At 41.6% G+C, this 19,965-nt stretch overlaps 2 protein-coding genes across 8 annotated transcripts in view; both read left to right on the top strand.

Annotated features, from left to right (window-relative positions):
- Positions 1-3,333: 3,333 nt before the first annotated feature.
- LOC147418614 (uncharacterized) overlaps positions 3,334-19,965 on the top strand; it is a 69,686-nt gene continuing 53,054 nt past the window's right edge. For all 7 annotated transcript variants that reach the window (XR_015187271.1, XR_015187272.1, XM_086506812.1 and 4 more), the window contains exons 1-3: positions 3,334-3,581; positions 4,508-4,621; positions 4,725-4,760. Coding sequence is in view for 5 of the 7 variants with exons in the window: in XM_086506812.1 (XP_086362938.1) it covers positions 4,604-4,621; positions 4,725-4,760 (54 nt within the window). In the remaining 2 variants the exon portion in view is untranslated. The remainder of the gene's footprint in view (positions 3,582-4,507; positions 4,622-4,724; positions 4,761-19,965) is intronic.
- On the top strand, positions 4,774-5,898 carry LOC147418615 (uncharacterized). Its single transcript, XM_086506817.1, has one exon. The coding sequence runs from the start codon at positions 5,506-5,508 to the stop codon at positions 5,896-5,898; it is 393 nt and encodes a 130-aa protein (XP_086362943.1). The 5' UTR covers positions 4,774-5,505.

Genomic DNA, 19,965 nt, shown 5'->3' on the forward strand with positions numbered 1-19,965 from the left:
TTGAGCTTGTGGGTAGTATTTCTATTGAGCTCTTGAGTGGTGGTGTGTGTGGGTTGGAATTTAGATAACTTCCTTGTGTGGTGTTGAGTTGTCTGGGTGTGTGAGTGTGTGCACGACGTCTTTTGCTCCATCAGCGTCGCCACGACGGACGTCTGCAGCATAGCTTTTTGGTATTAACATAATGTCAATATGCAAGGAAGACTCGGGATGGGGCACGAAGACTCAATGAGATCGTCAATCTCAAAGAAGTGAACCTTAAGGACTATTCATACATCTACAATAGAAAATCAACCACTTCCTATTCAAAAAATGAGTCTATGTCCAATCTCACCGCTCTAGGTCATCACGCCTTTTCGGCATCCAAACAAGTTTGGAATGCAACAAAACTTAAGGAGAGGTATTATAACGTTAAGTTCATATTCCTACCAAGTTTTGCAATCATCTAAGGAGGTATATGATCACGATCCATCCCAAAAAATGTATAGGAAACTGAAACAGAACTACACAAAAAGGTTACCTTCAAGATTAGAAACACTCTTCCAAGGTCAAACCATAAAAAAATAACCATTCAAGACCTTTGATCAATGCATTTAGCTCACAAACAAGATGTCGTGAACCACAATAAAATTGAGAATGATTACACTTAGATTAAAGAGCAAGAGACAAGGAACACAATGTGCTATTCAGAATCAAATTTTGATTACCAGTCAAGGAGAAAGATTGATTACAACTTGTAGCAGCAATGCAGCTTTCAGTTGACGTCCAATATATCCCAAAGATAATGATAATGTCCTTCTCAAAACTAAGGGTTTTGACTTAAAAACTTGGGACCCTTTCCCACGACCATTGGCCACTTACAAGGTTTGTAGGCTCGGAGAGAATAAGAGGGAATGATAGACTATATTACAATTTGAGAATCATCAACTATAGAATTACACAGCTTCTTTTGAAAAATTGATTGAATATAGCAAAGTTTAACGTGTATTTGGCTTTTAGGTGACATTCTGCTGTATCCACCAAACATTCCCCCTTCCTATTCATTGCACGTCCTCGTGCAATCTGTATTTGATTGTTGCCTTTATTAGTTGACCAGTCTCTTTTCCAGTGTCCTTGTGAGTCGCCCGAATTTCCATCCTTGTTGCCAGCTCTGTAAAAGGATTATTGTTGAGAGTGCTTTGATATGCAATATGTCGAGCTGGTAAATCCTTGGTCATGGGATTAAAGATGGAGGAGGCAACTTCAAAGAATCCTATCATGAATGCCTCCTCAATGCTTTTCATGTAGTGTGAGGGCAAAAAAATCACTCATGTATATAATCCCACGATGATGTTTTTGCTCGGAATCTCTATTTCCATATTCAAGCATAGTCCTCTTGTGCCTTCGACAAATACCTGCCAAGGATGCTCCGCTGCTTCTATATCACTGAAGGCCGTTATACAGGTGATTAGCATATTTGCAATTTTTACAAGCATTTGACATGAAAGATCTGGTACTTCCTTCATCATGTTGATGATTCCTTTTAACATGTAAAGCATATACTTTTTTGAGGGGAGAAGGTTATTGCCTAGCTTGGTTATGACTGGGTAGTTTTGAACAATTGGTCTCCTGCTTTGCCATGAATAAAAGCTATCCGAGGATTGCCGTTGTTAGGAGTTTTTTGGAAGAAGTGATTGCGCATATGTATATACACATGCATGGTGCATCGAATAAAGGATTGCCCATTTTCCAAAGCCAGGTGGTTGTGTGGGGCCCACATGTGTACATGTAGGACAACATGTACATAGTGCATCGATTTTCATTCGTCACCAGTATCAATGTATTTTTTTGATAATAATGAGGAGTCGGTAGCACGTAAAACTTCTCGTGGAAGTCATCCATGGGTAAAATCCATGAGGTAAGCAGATGCGTCAGATGGCATCTAGTGGCGTCAGGAGGTCGAATGGAGTCAATACTTGCACGTGATAAGTACGGACACAATGTGGGTGTTTTCTTGTGATATTTATGCAGAAAGGTCACCGGTAGGACTATATTTGGGGGACACTTCACGTGGTTGCGGGATGCATTATTCGAAAAAGTTGAGTGCCAGGTGTGCGGATGATGCAAAAAGGTAACAAAAATGCATTGCGTCGTCAGTTTTTGGCCTGTTCGGGGTCTGTTTGAGGTCAACTAAAGGCCCAAAGGTGCCCAAGCAATAAAGTGAAGTGTGGAACTGAAAAACCTGAGAAAAAGACCAGCAAAACATGGAGAGAAGAGGAGGAACAACCGCAACTCGATTTTTGCTATTTTTGGAGCTTGTTTTGGCCATAAACTGCTCATCCGAGGTCAAATTTGAGCACTTTGATATTGTAGACTGGGGTTTTTGGCTGCTAAGGACGCAATGGTACTGTCCACTTTGCCAAATTCCTCACGTTTCTTGCTATTTTACCGTGTATTTCTCTTGTGAGCCAAGCCTCTGCTCCAATTTGTGATCTCGGGGGATTCACCGTGTTTTTTCGTACGGTACCACGTGAGTGTACAAGAGGGGGGTTTTGAATTTTGTACATAAGCGTATACAATAGAGGTAGCCCCTCATTATTTCATACTCATATCGTATACATAAAAGAGGGGGCATCGGGGGGGGGGGGAGGGGTATCACATACTATGTGTGTGTGTGTAATATATATATATACATACATACAATGTATGTATGTATGTATGTGTGTAATATATATACATACATACAATGTACATATATACACCATGTTTATAGATCACATCGTCCGCGGATAAGTTCGCATTCCGTGGATAAGTTCACATTTAGTTCACACTTAGTTAACATCGAGTTCACAACAAATTTGGTGTGGTGCACATACCCTCCCAAGTTCACATCTAGTTCACACCAAACTTAGTGTGGTGCACATGTTCACATTTTGTTCACACCTAGACGCTAAAGGGTCCAATCACATGGGGTGGGTTTCACTTTATAGAATTAGCTTACCCCAATTCTAGCACCAATGGATGTGGGTTTAATGGTTAAGTTAACTGACATGAAGGCGTGCCATCGCAGGTTTTGAGTTCAAATATGGTCCGCGACGAGGTTTAAATGGAGCTCTGATTGTACTAATTCAATTTTTACACATTTTCACCCTTGAGATCAACGAACACCTATCGCGTTTTCTCTGCGCATTACCGCAACAGTGAGCTTTTGTTTTTCAACTTCCGCCCATGGTCCGTCATCTATAGCGCTCTTGAGAATTGAAATTGATGCTTGCGTACTCAAGATTGACCATCCCCGCTTAAAGGTTCTAAAACTGGGGGTTTTACTCTAGCCTAGTTCAAAAAGCGATCGGATGGGCCAGACTGCCCTAACGTGTGCCTTTCGCACCTCCCCAAAGAAGGAAGGATCGCTGAGAGTCATACGTTTGAGAGCTCTCCCGCCAAAAGCAGAGCAATGGCAGTCCCAGAAGGAAGCACGGGCCTCATTCGCATCGTCAAGGCCTCTTGCTCCACCCTTGCCCCTAACCAGATTCACCTCCTCCCCTGCTCCATCTCCTTCAGTGGCCCCGTCCCTGTTTCCGATTACTTCCGGCCCAGGATCACAGGTATTTCCCTATGCTCTCCCTCATTACACACAGCCCCATGCACGTTTCTGATGCGTGCGGCATTGTTTTTTTGGCTTTGAACCCTTTCACTTTTATGGAAGATGTAAAGTCCTCGTACTGGCCAGAATCAGGCCAAAACACTGCATTTGAGCTCTGAGTTTTGTATTCATTGACTCAATTTCGAACATTACACTTTCCTTCATCTTGCATTCAGGGCACATGCCCTGAGCATCCTTCTACAAGGCATTGTCCGTTTGTACAGAACGGTTTTGTCAGATGCACCTAGCAAGTAGCCAGTTGGTTCGTGGGCTCCTTCTCATTTGTTTGTGCTTTTGAAGCTTAGATTCAGGTGTGGTAATGATTTCAAGTTTGCCAGACCTTACTCGCAAGTCATCTAGTCAAGCCTTCAAAGATAGTGGCAACATCGAACCATTTTTATGCACCTGCGTAAGATGGTGCCCGTGCTTCTAAAGGCTGATTTTTGAAGCTGCCAAGAAACGAAGAGGGATACTTTAGTTGCGTCGCCTACCTATGGTATCATTTTGGGGATTTTCCCAATATGTGTGTTGTTGGGGAAATTCACCAGATAGATGTATAATTGCCAAAATAGCTCCTAGACAAGTGAAAGAATTAGGCGTGAGCAGATCTTGAGGGATGGGAGCAAACCAAGACTGCAATTGTCTCTGAAGTGGCTCGCTTGAAGGGGAAAAGGGGGGTGCTGGACTTCAGCAACCTTGGGCTGAGCAAAAAAATTAAGTCAAAGAATGTTTGCATTTTACCATGTAAGTGTTCCACTTAGCTTCAAGCCTCCCTTGCAAACACAGGGCAAGAGAGCACAAAACGTGTGTGTGTGCTTGGAGAGAGAGAGAGAGAGAGAGAGAGAGAGAGAGAGAGAGTTGTATGAGCATTGTGTGCGTGTTTTGAAGGCTGGACGAGTTAACCAGGCTTTGGTTGCTATCCATGAGCTCAAGCAACATTTTAAACAGAGCATACATTCAAAAACTGATTAGGAGTATGTTGGCATGGCAGTAGCAAGAAAGGTAATGGCTGGTTGACGGAGTTTTTAGACTGTTGCTAAGTCTTTTCACCATGTTTGTCTTGATTCTATTCACATAATGATTATTCTAGCTATTGTCTTGTCAGAGTAAAGAAGCAGGAGTTCAGGCTCGGAGATTTAAGGTATGCTTACTAGAAGCCAGAATTCATGATCTGCAAGTAGTAGTAATGCACATCTCACGTGCATAAGATATGAGTTTGTATTATGTCAGTCAATGTGAACTGGTAAAGAATTATAAATATGTTGATGATTCCTTGCACTTTTGAAGATGGATTTGGGGGTGTGGGAGTGTGTGAAAGAGGGGGTGTTGGTTGACAGTGCAGCAGTAGCCAATGCTCAGCTCCAATAATCACTAGAGTTAGTCTAGAAATGGAGGTTTCTCACTTGCATTTTACATAGTCGCATCAGTTAACATGAAATGCATTGTCAAGACAAAGTTTTCCAGGTGTGGATATCATGGAGTCCTCTGAATATCAACTTGCCCAAGAGAGTTTTGTAAATAGGTCTAAGTCTCATGTCTGCATTCTTAACACTCTGCATTCTAAGTCCCAAGTCTGCATTCTTAACTCAGCAGGTCACTCGAGTGGGTCTCGAGTCCATGTTTTGTATGCCAGTTGAAGGGTGAGCCACAATGCTCCGAACCCCCATCATTTGTATTGTAAAGCCCTGTTGGCTTATTGAGTTGAGGAGAGTCAGTCCCTCACTCGCTACCTGATTATTGTTTTTGGATCCACGGGTGTTGCCGGCCACTATAGACTTGGCCCTAGTTTGCTATTGGGCTCTTGTTGAGCCCGTGTTCAGTGTATTGCGCCCTGTTATGCTATGTATGCACTTGGGTCCTAACATTTGGTATCAGAGCTTGTCGAGATGGCCTCATTAAAGGCTTGGTTCAATGTGGAAGTTGCGTCCTTATGCTTTGAAAGGGTGATGCACCGTTTAGTTGAACGTTATGATGGATGGAGCAGAGAAGAACCGGAATATGATTGGGATATGGTGCAAGATGCTATGCATGCTTTGACTCAAACTCGCTCGAGGACTATGGAGATTTACCACAGGGATGTAAATTCAATGCGGTTGGGAAGTAAGAGAACAAGGAAGGAACTTGAAGGAAAGAAAGCAATGTTGGAGGACGAGCTCCGCCGGCAAGAGCAAGGGATAACCTGGCTTTTTGAGAAGGTGGCTATGATGCAGGATAAGTGGGCCACTGAGGTAGCAATTGCGAAGGAAGAGATGGATCAGCAGGGGCTGGTTCAAATGTAGGTGTAAGGTGCAGCGGAATGAATGTTGTATTTTCTCAAGATATGTGATCTTTATTGCTCAAGGTTCCTTTTAGTTCTTTAGGGAAAGAGAGAGCTTTCCGTCTTGTAGAGTGCTGTGGTCACGAACAAAGTGAGTGGATATTGTGCGTGCAAGTGAATGAGATTGAGAGAAGGAGAGAGAAGAGATACGACACCCGAGAGGTTGTAAAACCCTCCTCCGAAGGCCCCACTCTCGTCGGCGAGAGTGGTCTACTTTGATTGCACAAAGGTGTACAATGCGAATGCAATGGGACTATGCCGATGACGACGACGGTGATGACGACGACGACTCGATGGCTGAAATCTGTAGGCTTCTAATCGTTGAATTCGAGGACTGTTTCGGTGGCTGAAAATGACTGTTTTGGCTGCGTTTTGATGGCTGAAAATGGGGGAGCATTTGCAACCTTCTTGGGGGCTGATCTGCTACGGAGTCTAGGCTGGAAACTGGGGTCCTCCAAGGCTGAAATCCGATGATTAAAAACGCTGAGATGGCTGGTCCAAAAACGCTGAACTGTGGCAGCAAAGAAAACGCTGGTCTGTTGTGGTTACCTAGCGTTAGTGAAGGTTGATCCGTACCTGCTGGATATGTTGCAGCAAACGTTGAAGGGCTGAATTGGACAAGCTGAGAATCTGCCACAAAAACGCTGAGGGCTGGTGGTGGTCTAGCATTAGTAAAATGCTAAAGCTGGGGTTGATTCTGTCGCGGGAAAACTCCAAGGATGGGGCTGATCTGCAAGGGGAACAAGCGCTAGAAGAGGGAAACTTCAAGGCGATGGTTCTGTTGGGAATCCTCGCGAAGAAGGAGGTCCAAAAACGTTGGGGGGTTTTGGGGGGGTATTGCTGAGAAGTTGCCTGTTGAGCGGGAACCTCCTGCTGCCTCTTCTGCCAGAAAGTGCTAACTTGGGTTTGCTTATATATTAACTTAGCAAAATTGCCCTACCTACTTTTGTTGGAAAGTCACTTAAAAATAATAAGTGAAAATACCAATAAATAGAAAAATAGGCTAAATGCATTGGAAAATTCCCTTAATTGATGCTAATGGATTCTGATGGGAATTCCGATGATCATGCTGTGTGCAACCGGAGGATATGCATCTATGCTAAGTGACTGGGCATGCACGGTCTACGAATAGACTCACAAAAGTGCCAGATCACTGCTAATCTAAACTGACTGAACTGACGGGAACCCTGCTATGGTGTAGCTTGTCCACGGACACATAGGGTTGGGATGTGTCACGTGACATTAGGCCACATATGGCCGTTGGATTCCCCCTCGATGAGGTGGATTACAAGAGGATGCGAGGCGGGTGAAGTGTACTCGATACCGTACCAGGCAGCCAGGAACACGATTAAATGGTCGGGGATGCACAACAATCATGGTATATCGGGCTGAGCCGGGGGGGCCAGTGAACAACTAAGACGTGTGGTGAGATATGTGGGCATGAGTGGAACAGCATGTTGGGGCAGTCTATGGATGGCCGATGGTTCCCCCTCGACAAAGCGGGTTGTCCATCGAGTGGGAGCGCAACATGAGTGCGCATGAGAATAGCTAGGGTAGTAGAGACGAGATCACTACGACAGGGCGATGCAATGAAAAGGGTGGCTGAGAGACTGAGAGAAAGAGAGAAGAGAGATACGACATCAGAGACGTTGTAAAACCATCCTGCGAAGGCCCCACTCTCGTCGGCGAGAGTGGTCTACTTATTGATTGCACAAAGGTGTACAATGATGATGCATGGACTGATGCAACTCGTGACTATGTCGGTGACGCCGATGATGACTTTAGGGCTGAAAATCTGCCAAAACCTAGGGGCTGTTTGTGCGACTGAAAACGCAGGTTTGGCTGCGTTTTTAAGGCTCAAAATGATTGCTGTCCTTGACTCCGAAAATGCTGGTTTGATGTGGCGACTGAAGGCTGAAAACGCTGCCCAAGTGCAGGTCTGTGGCTGCGTTTTGTAGGCTGCTAACGCTGGCTGAAAATGCTGATATCTGCAGCCCTTTATTGCTGAAAATGCTAGTTGGCTGCAGTCCCTTGAGGGCGATCCCAAAACGCTAGGGATTGGGGGTGGATGACGATAGCAAAAATGCTAGGTTGGGGACTATTGCTGCTGTGTTGCTTGTGGAAACGTGTCACGTGACACATCCCAACCCTATGTGTCCGTGGACAAGCTACACCATAACAAGGTTTCCGTCAAGTCCAGTTAAGTTAGATTAGAAGTGATCTGGTACTTTTGTGAGTCTATTCGTAGACCATGCATGCCCAATCACTTAGAGTAGATGCATATCCTTTGGTTGCATAAGCATAAGCATAAGCATTTCCATCAGATTCCATCAGAGTCAGTTTGGGGATTTTTCAGATGAGTTTAGCCTATTTTTTCCTATATTTAACATTTTTCACTTATTTATTAAGTGACTTTTGTTGGGTACTCAGTAGGGCAAACTCGGTAAGTTAATTTAAAAGCAAACCCAAGCTAGCACAAATTGGCAGATGAGCCAAGGAGCACAGCAGGCTACCAGGCAATAGGTGTTCCCTCCCTCTCTCAGCAAGACCCTCTCCAAGCATCTTGGTGAGGCCCATTTCCCCGCATCACCCTCAACTTGGGATCGCCCAATCTACTGGCTGCCCTAGCGTTTTCCTCCCATGCAGAGATCGCCAGCAAGTAGTGGAGGCTAGCGTTTTTCATCTTGGTCACATCAGCGTTTTTGGCCTCCACTAACGCCTGACACACCTCAGCCAAATCAGCGTTTTCATCAAGCAACTTGCAGCAGATCACCATAGCCGGGTAAGGGGTTATTAAGCACTTGAAAACCTGCACTTTTCAGCAAGAAACCCTCTGCTGTCCCAGCGTTTTTCAGCAAGGAAATTCCATCCAAAAACGCAACCAAAGAGCATATGACAGCAGCGTTTTCCATCACCTTTTCGACCCCGACAAAAAAGTCATTCTCAGCCATTAAAACAACGAGAAACAATCATTTTCAACCACCAAGAAAGTCCTCATCGTCGTCGTCATCGGCATAGTCCCATTGCATTAGTCCATTGCATTCGCATTGTACGCTTTTGTGCAATCAAGTAGACCACTCTCGCCGATGAGAGTGGGGCCTTCGGAGGAGGGTTTTACAACCTCTCGGTGTCGTATCTCTTCTCTCTCCTTCTCCCAGTCTCATTCACTTGCACGCACAATCCACTCACTTTGTTCGTGACCACAACACTCTACATACGGAAAGCTCTCTCTTTCCCTAAGAACTAAAAGGAACCTTGAGCAGTAAAGATTACTAATCTTGAGAAAATACAACATTTATTCCGCTGCGCCTTACAAAACGCCAGGCTACAAGAGAGGATGGCACCACAAAAACGCTGGGCTGAATGGGAAGGGGCTCGCCAAGGAATGCTTGGAGAGGGTCTTGCTGAGAGAGGGGGAGTACCTGTTGCCTGGGGGACCTGTTGTGCTCCTTGCTCATCTGCCCAAGAGTGCCAACTTGGGTTTGCTTATATATTTTCTTACCCAATTTGCCCTACCTACTTTTGTTGGGAAGTCACTTAAATTAATAAGTGAAAAATGTCAAAAATAGGATAAAGTCACTGGAAAAATTCCCAAACTGACTCTGATGGAATCTGATGGAAATGCTTATGCTTATGCGGTGTGCAACCAGAGGATATGCATCTACACTAAGTGATTGGGCATGCACGGTCTACGAATAGACTCACAAAAGTGCAAGATCACTTCTAATCTAGACTGGTTGGACTTTACGGAAACCTTGTTATGGTGTAGTTTGTCCACGGACACGTAGGGTTGGATGTGTCACGTGACATTAGCCGATGCTGGCTAAGATGAAATTAGTAGACACCGGGCAGCCAGGCAGCAGATGAACGATGTTCGCATAGCGACCAACAAGGCAGTGGGGCGAAGAGTCGCTCTATAATGTGGGGATTGCAATCGAGCGACTTCAGTTGGTTGATTGCTTGGACTGAGTTTATGAGGTGGATATCTCCTCGTCACAGAAGTTGTGAATGCACAAACAGGTGCAAAAGGGAGCCAAATCGACGCCAAGTTTTGGGAGGTGGTATGCATAGAGCTCGGCATTGATCCCACAGGGTCATACATCGGTGATGCTAACGTGTAGCTAGAGAGAGTGAATGTGTACTACAACGAGGCAAGCTGCGGGCGCTACGTGCCTCGTGCCGTGCTCATGGATCTGGAGTTAGGTACTATGGTCAGTGTTTGAACGGGTCCCTATGGGCAGATCTTCCGCCCAGATAACTTCGTCTTTGGCCAGTCCGGAGTTGGCAACAACGACTGGGCCAAGGGTCACTACACCGAAGGCGCGGAGCTCATTGATTATGTTCTATCGTTCTTTATTCTATTTTATTATGTGAAATGCTGTTTTGTCATGCCTTCTTTGCTATTTCTCCGATGTTACAGTTCCATTTATGTCTGTTATAACGATTCTGTTGTCAGTTTTGGTTATATTTGACAATGTAGCTAGCATGTGCAATCGTCTTGTTTGAAACAATGTTCAGATCTGTCCTCAGTGAAGGTTTGAAAATAATATTCAGATCTGTCCTCAGTGAAGGTTGTCAGATTTCTTTAAGTGAAATTTTCGCCGCTGTTGTTCTAACTTCTCTAGCTTCCTAGTATCCCCTCTCACTTGGTAGACATTGGCTTTAGATCTACGCTCACCACTCCCAGCCAGTGCTAGATTCCAAATTTGAAGTTAGCAAGGCTTTGCCACAAACTTTCTTCAATTAATGTTGATCTGTAAACTGTATACCGTTTCTATGCTTGAGATGTTTGTCTATACACTATGATGCAAGCTTCTGTAGTGGCAGTGTCTTCAACATTGTGTCATTAATCCTACCGAACTGGTTGATGGTGTCTTGTATACCTTGAACGACGGTTTTTTCTTTTTGCTATAGCTACATCTTATAAAAAAGCTAGCTTTTCTCTACTGATCAGTTAAATCTGTTATTGCTTGCTTTGAGGCCTTTGTTTTGTAGTTGTTTTGTAGTTTTGAGCTCTGCCTCCCACAGCAAGTTCGCGTTCTCAACGGCTTCCTTGGGCCTCATCTTATTAAGCTTCCTCTTTTCAGACTTCTTCGGCAAGGATGATGACGATGCGAGGAGGAGTTCGTGCTAACGCTCACGATGGGAGGCTAGCACCTTGCAAGCGAAGCGATTGCCAGACGCAGAGAGAGTTCTCAGTTCACTGTAGTCGTGACTTATTTTCGCCTGCTCAATGTCCTTAGGCTTTAGCTATGGCGTTCGAGTCTTGACCTCCTGATCAGTGACACTTAGTCTTGATGTCCCAACTTGCTGGAGCTGGCGTTCGAGTCCCGACTTCTTCCATTGCAACCATCAACGCTGTTGACTCCCTGAGCCTCTCGTTGCCTGTCCGATGCACTAAATCGGCTTTTTGATCATAGTTTGAAGCATCTATCGGTAGTTACACTAAATCTTGTCATATTTTGTCAAATTTTTTCAAGGCAAGCTCGAAATCTAGCCTAGATTTTGCAAGTTAGTGATACTCACAATTTTGGGTGGTATGAAAGATGTTTGTCCGACATGGCATGTGGACCAGTGAAATGTTGATTAAGGGATGCGCACTTCGTTTAGGAAACTCTGTTTAGACATTTCATTTTGATGTTTTGATTTATGTATTTTATGTACACGACAGCCATATGACATGGACATGCCATTTTGTTGATTGTGTAGTATGAGAAGTATGACATACTAACAGTTGGAATATAGTTTGATTTTGAGGGTTCTTAAGTTAATTTGGTAGGCTACTTCTATGTTTTCATTTTGTGTTTGTTTTGTACACGATCGCCTATCGATGTGGACATGGCTTTTTGGTATTCATGTGATTAGACTTTGTGATTGGAGGTTTCGTATGTACTATGATATGCAGCTCATACCACCACTTTGAAGTTAGATTACTTCGACTCTGTTGAAAATGTGCTTGATTTTAATGTGTAAGATAATCCTTAAATCCCACGTGGGAGCCCAAGATGAGGTGGACAATTTTTTCGCAAAAAGAAATTATGTGATGAAAATCTCATGTGGGAGCCCAAGAAAAGGGTGTACTGGTTCTTTTTTGAGAAATAGGTCTCTGTACAAAGGAGACTTCGGTAAAATTTTTAAGATTTATATGTTATGTACAAACTCAAAATTAAATATGGATGGTGCTTTTTTAAAAGTTTCACTTTGTTTAAGCATAGACGTGCATTCATATCACATATAATTGTTTTTGGTCAAAAAGATTAATCTTTTAATGGGTTGTTTTGTAATGTGTTTTGATTTGATGAATGAAGTTTTTCATGGTTGTTTAAGAGTATGCATTATTTGTCATTTAAAAAACAATCCATTTTATATGTGTGTCTTAAATCCCATGTGGGAAGCCTACTAAGTAGGTGGCTACTATTATATGGTTTGAGATTGAGATTTGTATCAGTTTACAAGGTAAATGCTAATCGTTTTTTGATAAATTACATTGAAACGATTGGTTTATTTTAATTTAATATTCATTATATTTGTTGCTTTTCATGGTTTGTTCTCTTAGCATCTATTGCAAATGAAAACACACGACATTGTACACTTGTTGTTCATTTGTAGTTCATCGTATATTTTTATAACATGTGCTTCTAAATTGTTATGTTACTAGTATACATAAAATAGTGGGTCATTACATTTCGTACAAAATTCGTATGAGGGGGGATGGCTCATTGCGAGAATGTCCCTATCTTGTCCGTATGTAGGGGGGTAGGTTAGCATGTAAGATACCGTACATAGGGGGGTTTCTCTAATATTGATGCACGCAGGTGACATCTCCCCATTACTAATAGTGAATCCCTCGGGTTTGTGATTGTATCTGTCATATTTCTTTCATATTGTGTGAGCTATTTGTCTCATTGGTATTGGTCCTAGCTCAATTGTATTTGAACATAAAAAATCTTCCTATTTTGAGCTGAGTTTTTTGGATGTGTGTGTGTGTGTCTGTGTTGAGTGGGCAAATGGATAGTCTCTCTCCTCTCATTCCATCGGTGTGTTCCCTGTCTCGGTCAGGTGGGTTGTGTAAGCCGAGTGGTGTCCCATGTATCATCCCAAGAGTGTGTGTCGGGTGATTATAGAGACGTTGTGTGTGTTTCCATCCTGCTCACATTCTTTTGGTGCCCCCACAGAGGATCTTCTTTGAGTACCTTCAACTTTGGGATTACAGGTTGCAGATTACAGATTACAGGTACAGGTGATTCACACAAGTACAGGTAGTTGGAGTAGAGTGATATATTGGCAAGTGGAAGTCACTTACAATTGTCGTGGATATGCATCATTTGACGCCTGTTTTAGCGCATTGTCTGTTGGTATTGTACGTTACTTGTGGAAACTGTCATTGTATGCGTTTTTGGAGCCATACTTGGTTTTATTTGGCAGTCCCAGCCATTTATGAGACTTGGTCTGGAAGATAGTCATTTCTGAAACTTGACTATACGAAATTGCATAAGCTTTCGTGAGAGGGTCAATAGCGTGAGGTTTTCTTGAACTGGGGGATTCTCAAATATGAGATCCTTTCGGTGGTACAGGTGGCTGGAGCACCCTTTTCGTGACCTCGCCATAGGTTATGTACTAGTGATTCCTACTTGATGCTCGAGTTCTATTGTTGGCAGATTATGCATACATATAGTCTATATTTTGGGTTCTTACTGCTCTACTTTTGGGGAATCTCTGTCAAAATTTTTCCAAGTTGTGATGGTTGGTTTTTTTGTCTTTTGAGCCATTTATATTGTTATGTTGTTGAAATTCTGGCAAAATTAAAGGATAAGTCAGGTGTGCCTTCTTGGGAGCTGTATGGTTAGCTTTAATGGATGATCAAAACGGACCTCAGTTCATTCCTTTTCATTTAACACAAATAATCCAAATAAATGTTCATGTGTCTAGGAAGATTTTTTTCCAGCAACGCATAGTCTTTATGTCCAGGCCAAGAAGATTAAGATAGATACTAGAATGCCCTTTGTCTGTTGTAATTCCGATGATTAACTATGAAAACTCATTTGATATGCATGTGTTTGTCCTTATCTAAAGTCGAGCTCCATTGAAGTTTTTGGGGATTGAGTCAGTAAAACGTTTTGGGTTCTTGCACCTGTGTTAGAAGGGGTTCTCAAAGCATTGAAAATTGGGTAGCCATGGCTTTTTGAGCTTCATCTTTGTCAATGAGAGTGGCTTTCCCATTGTACTGAATGGAGCTAATAAGTTCATGGGTCGTTTTGAAATTTGTTCCCCATGGAGGTAGTCTTAAAAAATTGTCCAATTGTAGACATATGGCCCCTTCTAGCACTTTGGACCTTTGATGTAACATCCATAGTTCCCTTGGAAAAAGGGTGGCCTTTACTATCATTTCGTTCGCTACTTGGAACTTCTCGATGAATATGTTTGTAGGTATTGTTTCTAATACCTATTTCGTGATGTGAGCTTTCTCAATGAGGAGATATCAGTGATCTTGTATGGAGCCAACTCCCACTCCTTTTGTGCTTTTTAGCGCGACATCTTGATGCTAGTTTTAAGTTGAAAATAGGGTTAAGCTTCGACCAAAAATTGTCGAAAGGGTTGAAAAAATGCAAACTTTGACCATAAAATGAAAAATGAGCATAACTCTGTCAAAACTATCGTAGATTTGACCAAATTTACGAGTGCATCTAAGATTACTATAGTTACAAAGGCATGAGGTCACAAATGAAATCAGGCTCTGAGGTATGTGGATCACGATCCATGTTGAGAAACATTTTGAAGATCTGATGATACCATCTGGTAGGGCTCATCAAGGTGAGGTCTTGGTCCAAATTTTTTGAGATTTGGATCATTGGTTAGGAACATAGGTCAATACTTTGTAATTTTCTTCAGACTTAGAGAATTTGGGCATTTTGGTTGGGATTTTGGGATTCAAATGAGTTGATACTTCATGGCTAGACTTTGTGTGATGTTTTGAGCCAAATGATGTGATTTTTGTCTTTGTTTGGACAAAAAGGTACATGAATCCCGATCCATGTTGGGAAGGGTATTTGGGCACTCTTTTGCACACATGTTCCTATAGGTCTTCTTAGCACTCTAGTGAAATTTTTTCAAGTTTGGACTTGTTTTTCTGTGTTTACTTTTTCTAGTTTATGGTCATGTTTGTCCCGTCTTGACCATATCTATTTTTTGGATCCAATTTTGAGCACTTCCCTTGATTGACATATGTTCATTGACTCCGGATGATGTATGTCTGAAAATCACTTTTTTGCCTAATTCCCCGCCAAATTTCATCAGTTTTTGAATTCATCCGAAGTGGGAAATTGATGCAGGCAATTTGCACAACTTTATTGGTATCCCTTTGCTTTTCTTTGCCCCTAATTAGACCTTTAGTGTTGCTTCTCTTGATCTTTGGATTCTACTCACTTCCGCATTCCCTTTTGTTTTGGATTGCTTTCAAATAAAGCCATCGGAAGTTCCAAATGCCACTGTAGTTAGTGGTTTAGCTTCATGTTCCCTTCCCATTCCTATTCCATAGTGTTTTTTTGGAAATACGACCATTTTAGCCTTGATTAAATAAAAAATGACCCTTTGCAGACTAAAATTACCAAATCGCTATGTTTTAATAATTTTAAGATCCCTTTTGTGATTAATTTGCATGGTCAGTTATCCTTTTGTCTTCTCCAGCCAGTGATCAACTTCTTCCCTGTTTTGTCATCAAGGTACATGGATTGCTATCCATGTTGGGAAGGGTTTTGCAAATCCAATTAGTAGAGTTTTCTCCTAGGCTTATAGAGAACTTACTGCCCAATTTTTATTGGTTTTAGGATTTCGGGAATATGGATCACGATCCATGTTTCAACCCCTTTTTGCAAATGTTTTTGCATTTGCATTGGGTGATTCTCTTAGCTGCAGGGGCCTATGAAGAAAGGGTTTTGGTTTTGGGCAAGTTTTGAACTCCCCCATAAGCTCTAACAATTTGCAAAACTTCTATTTGATATGATCTGCCGTTTTGGTAGAGTTGGTGCAGTGTGGAGCACATACAAATGTTCTTGTAGGTTTAATGATCATACCTGCCAAATTTGGTGAAGTAAGAGCTATTGTAGTGGTCGTAGTAGGCAAAAACACGTCAGGTATCTCTAAGCTTCTCTCTCTCTCTCTCTCTCTCTCTCTCTCTCTCTCAGTGAATGCGAATGAGATTATCTTGTCCCATTTTGACTATATATACCCTACCTACTCGGAATGCCCCATTCATAGTTACCTCCATTGATCATATCTTCCTATTCATATCACCTGCAGTGTGAACCGTTCTTCATTTGGATATTCTGTCGACAAATGGCTTTTAATATGCTATTTTGATTCTTCAGTAGTTGGCTCAAAATTCATCCTATGCCAAACTTTTTCATATTTGCCATGTTTGAAGCCCTTGCTTTGTAGATTTGGCGTTTGCTCTCAGAAGTCAATTGGACTTTCCTGGCTTGACTTATTAATTTTTGTTGATTATTTTTTCTTTTTAGTTTTTTAGTGTTTAAAAATAAAAGAAAATTACCCATAATTATTATTAATTGACCAAAATTTTACCAAAATTATTTTTATCATTCATACATACATGTTCTTACCATGACATCTTATTTTTAATGAATGATGTCAATATGGTTCATGATTATGCATGCTAAGAGCTAAAAAGCTCTTAAAAACTGATAAAGTAAAATAATATATACAAAATGATGAGTATCTTGCTACTTGTTTTTTCCCCCTTCCCATAGCGAGTCGTCCCCTGACGAACATGTGTCAAAGTGCATGGGTACAAAGATGCTATTGGAGGGGAATTGATGTAATTATTCTGTTGGCAATTTCTTTGAAGGTTTACTAGCTCCTTTCGCTTTAATATTCTGACCTTGGCCTCCTCCTTAGCCTGATCTTGAATAGCATGTGCTCGATTTCTTTGGTGGTTTGCTGCATGAACTGTTTGGAGCTCTTCTGGTGTCAGTGGGAGAAGATATTTCTTTAACTTGCAGCCACTCATCCAATTAGGCATCTCCTCACTTGCCAATGTTGCAAGCTTGGTGGTACCACTTTGCAATATATCATGTATTACAAAAGGCTCCATCCCTCGCTTTTTGAGTTTTTTGGAGTTTTGTTTTAGGGTAAACACCAAAATGTAATCCTCTTTTTGGAACTGCTTGCTATGTATTTATTTTTGCGCTCTGTTTTTGATAATGTTGTTGACCTCTCAGAGATACTTTTCGCTTGTGATTTTTGTCTGTTCTTCTTTTTTAAGTATTTTCTGCTGAGTTGGGTTTTATGAACCTCTCCAATATCTTGTCTTTAAGCCAATCACTTGCTTCAAAAAATCATAGTAGACCACTTGTCGATCCTTCCGTTTGATGTCCTAGTCTGAGCTAATAGAAAGCTCGTCGTTTGCGTTGTCTTCTAAAGGCTTGTTAGTGGAGTCTTGGAATGCTTCCTCATCAGTTTGATCAAGGTCCCTTATGAAGATCTCGTCCACTATATATTGGCAATTTGCAACTCCCTCCTTCCGATCTTGATTTTGGATATAGGCTGACACTCATCATTTGAAATGGAATGATATCATATCCTTACTCATCACAGAATTTAGTCAGTGTCACCTCATTCACACAAACATCAAGGGTGGCCAGTATTTGCTGCCATCCAAAAGGTTCGAACATCTCTTTCAAAAAGGGCTATGGTACATACGCCTTGTCTTGTACAAACCTATTGTGAATACAATCCACTTTTTTCAAGCTGCCACTCTCAGAATCTTCACATATCTAAATGTGAGCTTTGTTTTGCAGTCAAGCATGTATTTCTCCTTCTTGGTCAGTAATGGAGTTTAATTCTTCTCCTAGGGTTTGTTCCACATCTCTATAACTATGATCGGTGACACTGATCTTCGTAGTGACATCCTTGTGTCTTAAGTAGATATAGTCATAGCCCCAATCTTGTACCATTTTGAGCTGACACATAAATAGTATGTCCAATATGATATCAAAATTGCTGCTCTCAATGAAATGCATAATAGTGAAGTTGTGTTCATATGGGATTCCACAAGAGGTTAATACAATTTTCTCTAATATGCCAATAGGTCTCTCCAAGTACCCATCCACTAATTGTAGTTTCATTCTAGTTTTCCTCATGCTTTTCGCATTTTTCCCACATTGAGTTCAATTTGTTGCAGCATCTCATTGGTCTGAATAGGTCTGATATGAGAGATGATGTTGCATTTGTCCGTTGTAATAATGATGAGGTTGCTGTTTATTTATGAAAAGTATATACAAGGGAAGTAGAATGATGAGGTTCTAAACGAGGGTCTAATACTTGGATGACCAAAGCGAAAATACTCGGTGGGAAAAAAGTGCCTTTGGGATACGCGCATTATTGGAGTATTTATTGGCATGGAAAATATTAATAAAGTACTCAAGGGATTATTTGCTGATAGATATGGAATTAAAAAGGCACCAAATATGAGAGGGTAGCATGATGGAACATTGGATTGCCTGTTGTAGTTCACTCACGGTGCATAGGTGGAAGCAAAAAAGAGTGTCTAATGCATATGTCCAATGATGGCACATCCTATTTATGCATACACAATGCATGGAAAACAATATGTTGTGCAAGAAGAATTTTGAGGGGTTTTTCAGAAAGATGGTGTAGCTATAAAAGCATATGACATGGCTTTTCAAGCTGGCACCCCTTTATGGTTTTTGTTGTTGAGGATATGTGCTCTCATCTTACTGTGCACTGTGCGTGAGTGTTGGACTCTACGACACTCCACCAATTGTAAGTTAATAGACTTTGACTCTTATGCTCATCTCATCCAGTATGAGCGACATGACTTAGATATGCTCAACTCTTTCAGTTTGAGTGTAAGCTTAATAACTACAACTCATAGCACATAGTTTAATATGACTTGAAGCTTTGGGCCTAATGCTTTGCTCATTTTATGGCTCAGAAATCTTTGACTTTGACTATGTCAAAGAGTGTTTTTTGCACCCTGGCGACTTGATTTTTTATATTCTTGTGCTTACTACAAACATTTCTTCAAATAAAAGTAAGCTTGAATCCTCAAAAAGAGGATTAGTGAAGGACCAAGTTGGCACTGAAGGTTTCATTTGCCATACCTGTTTAATCTTCTTCGAATCTACATTCGCATTGGCTGGGTGGTCCTTCTTTGAGTGTGAAGACTCCAGTATCTATTTGATTCTCCATTTAGGCATGTTGATAGGAGTGTTTGATGTTGCTGTAGGCCTTTGTTCACTGTCGGCATTTGTCTTTTGACTAGGAGCATTGGAAGACTTAGGAATCCAAATCTTTCGAGGACCTTTGTATCTCCTTTGTTGACTTTGCTTTGCTCTAGGTCTTGTTGAGTTTTGAGCTCTTCATGTAGGCCTGGTGCAGTTGCAGTTGGCTTGTGGTGGCTGACTGGTAGCCAAATCTTTGTATAGCCTGTGTGGAATCCTTGTCCAAGAGGCAGCATCCTTTAGTTGAGCTTTATCTGCATTTTCTTGCTTTGATCATTTTCTTCAATCAATATTGACTCCACTGGTTGTAATATTGCACATTTTGCCTGCAACGGATGAGCATTATCTGCCTGCATCTGAGTAACCTTTGACCTTAAAAGATCCATTGTACTTTTTGTAGAATCTGTCTCTCTGGAGGAGGTGACCTTTGTGTAGCTTTCTTGACTTTTGCTTCTATTGACTTTGACTTTTTTTCCACCTATTCTGGAAGCTTGAGGCTTTGCATCATCTTCAGATAGTCTTTGACTTCAGTTGTACCATCCATATAGGTCTTGATCTCGCTAATAATCGTTACCATGTGCATCTTGATATGCATATGTGAGCTTGGTCACATGTAACTATTTGAACACTATTGGATTTGTCTGTTTTTGACTTTGACTTGTGGAGATCAGCTAAAACTTTTGTCCTTGATGATCTTCATAAAGACATTATTCTGTAGACTTTGATGGAATCTGGGTTAATTGGAGAATTCCAACAACCATATGATCTCT

The sequence above is a fragment of the Adiantum capillus-veneris genome, chromosome 30 (assembly GCF_014529385.1).
Source record: "Adiantum capillus-veneris isolate H3 chromosome 30, ASM1452938v2, whole genome shotgun sequence".
NCBI lineage: Eukaryota > Viridiplantae > Streptophyta > Polypodiopsida > Polypodiales > Pteridaceae > Adiantum > Adiantum capillus-veneris.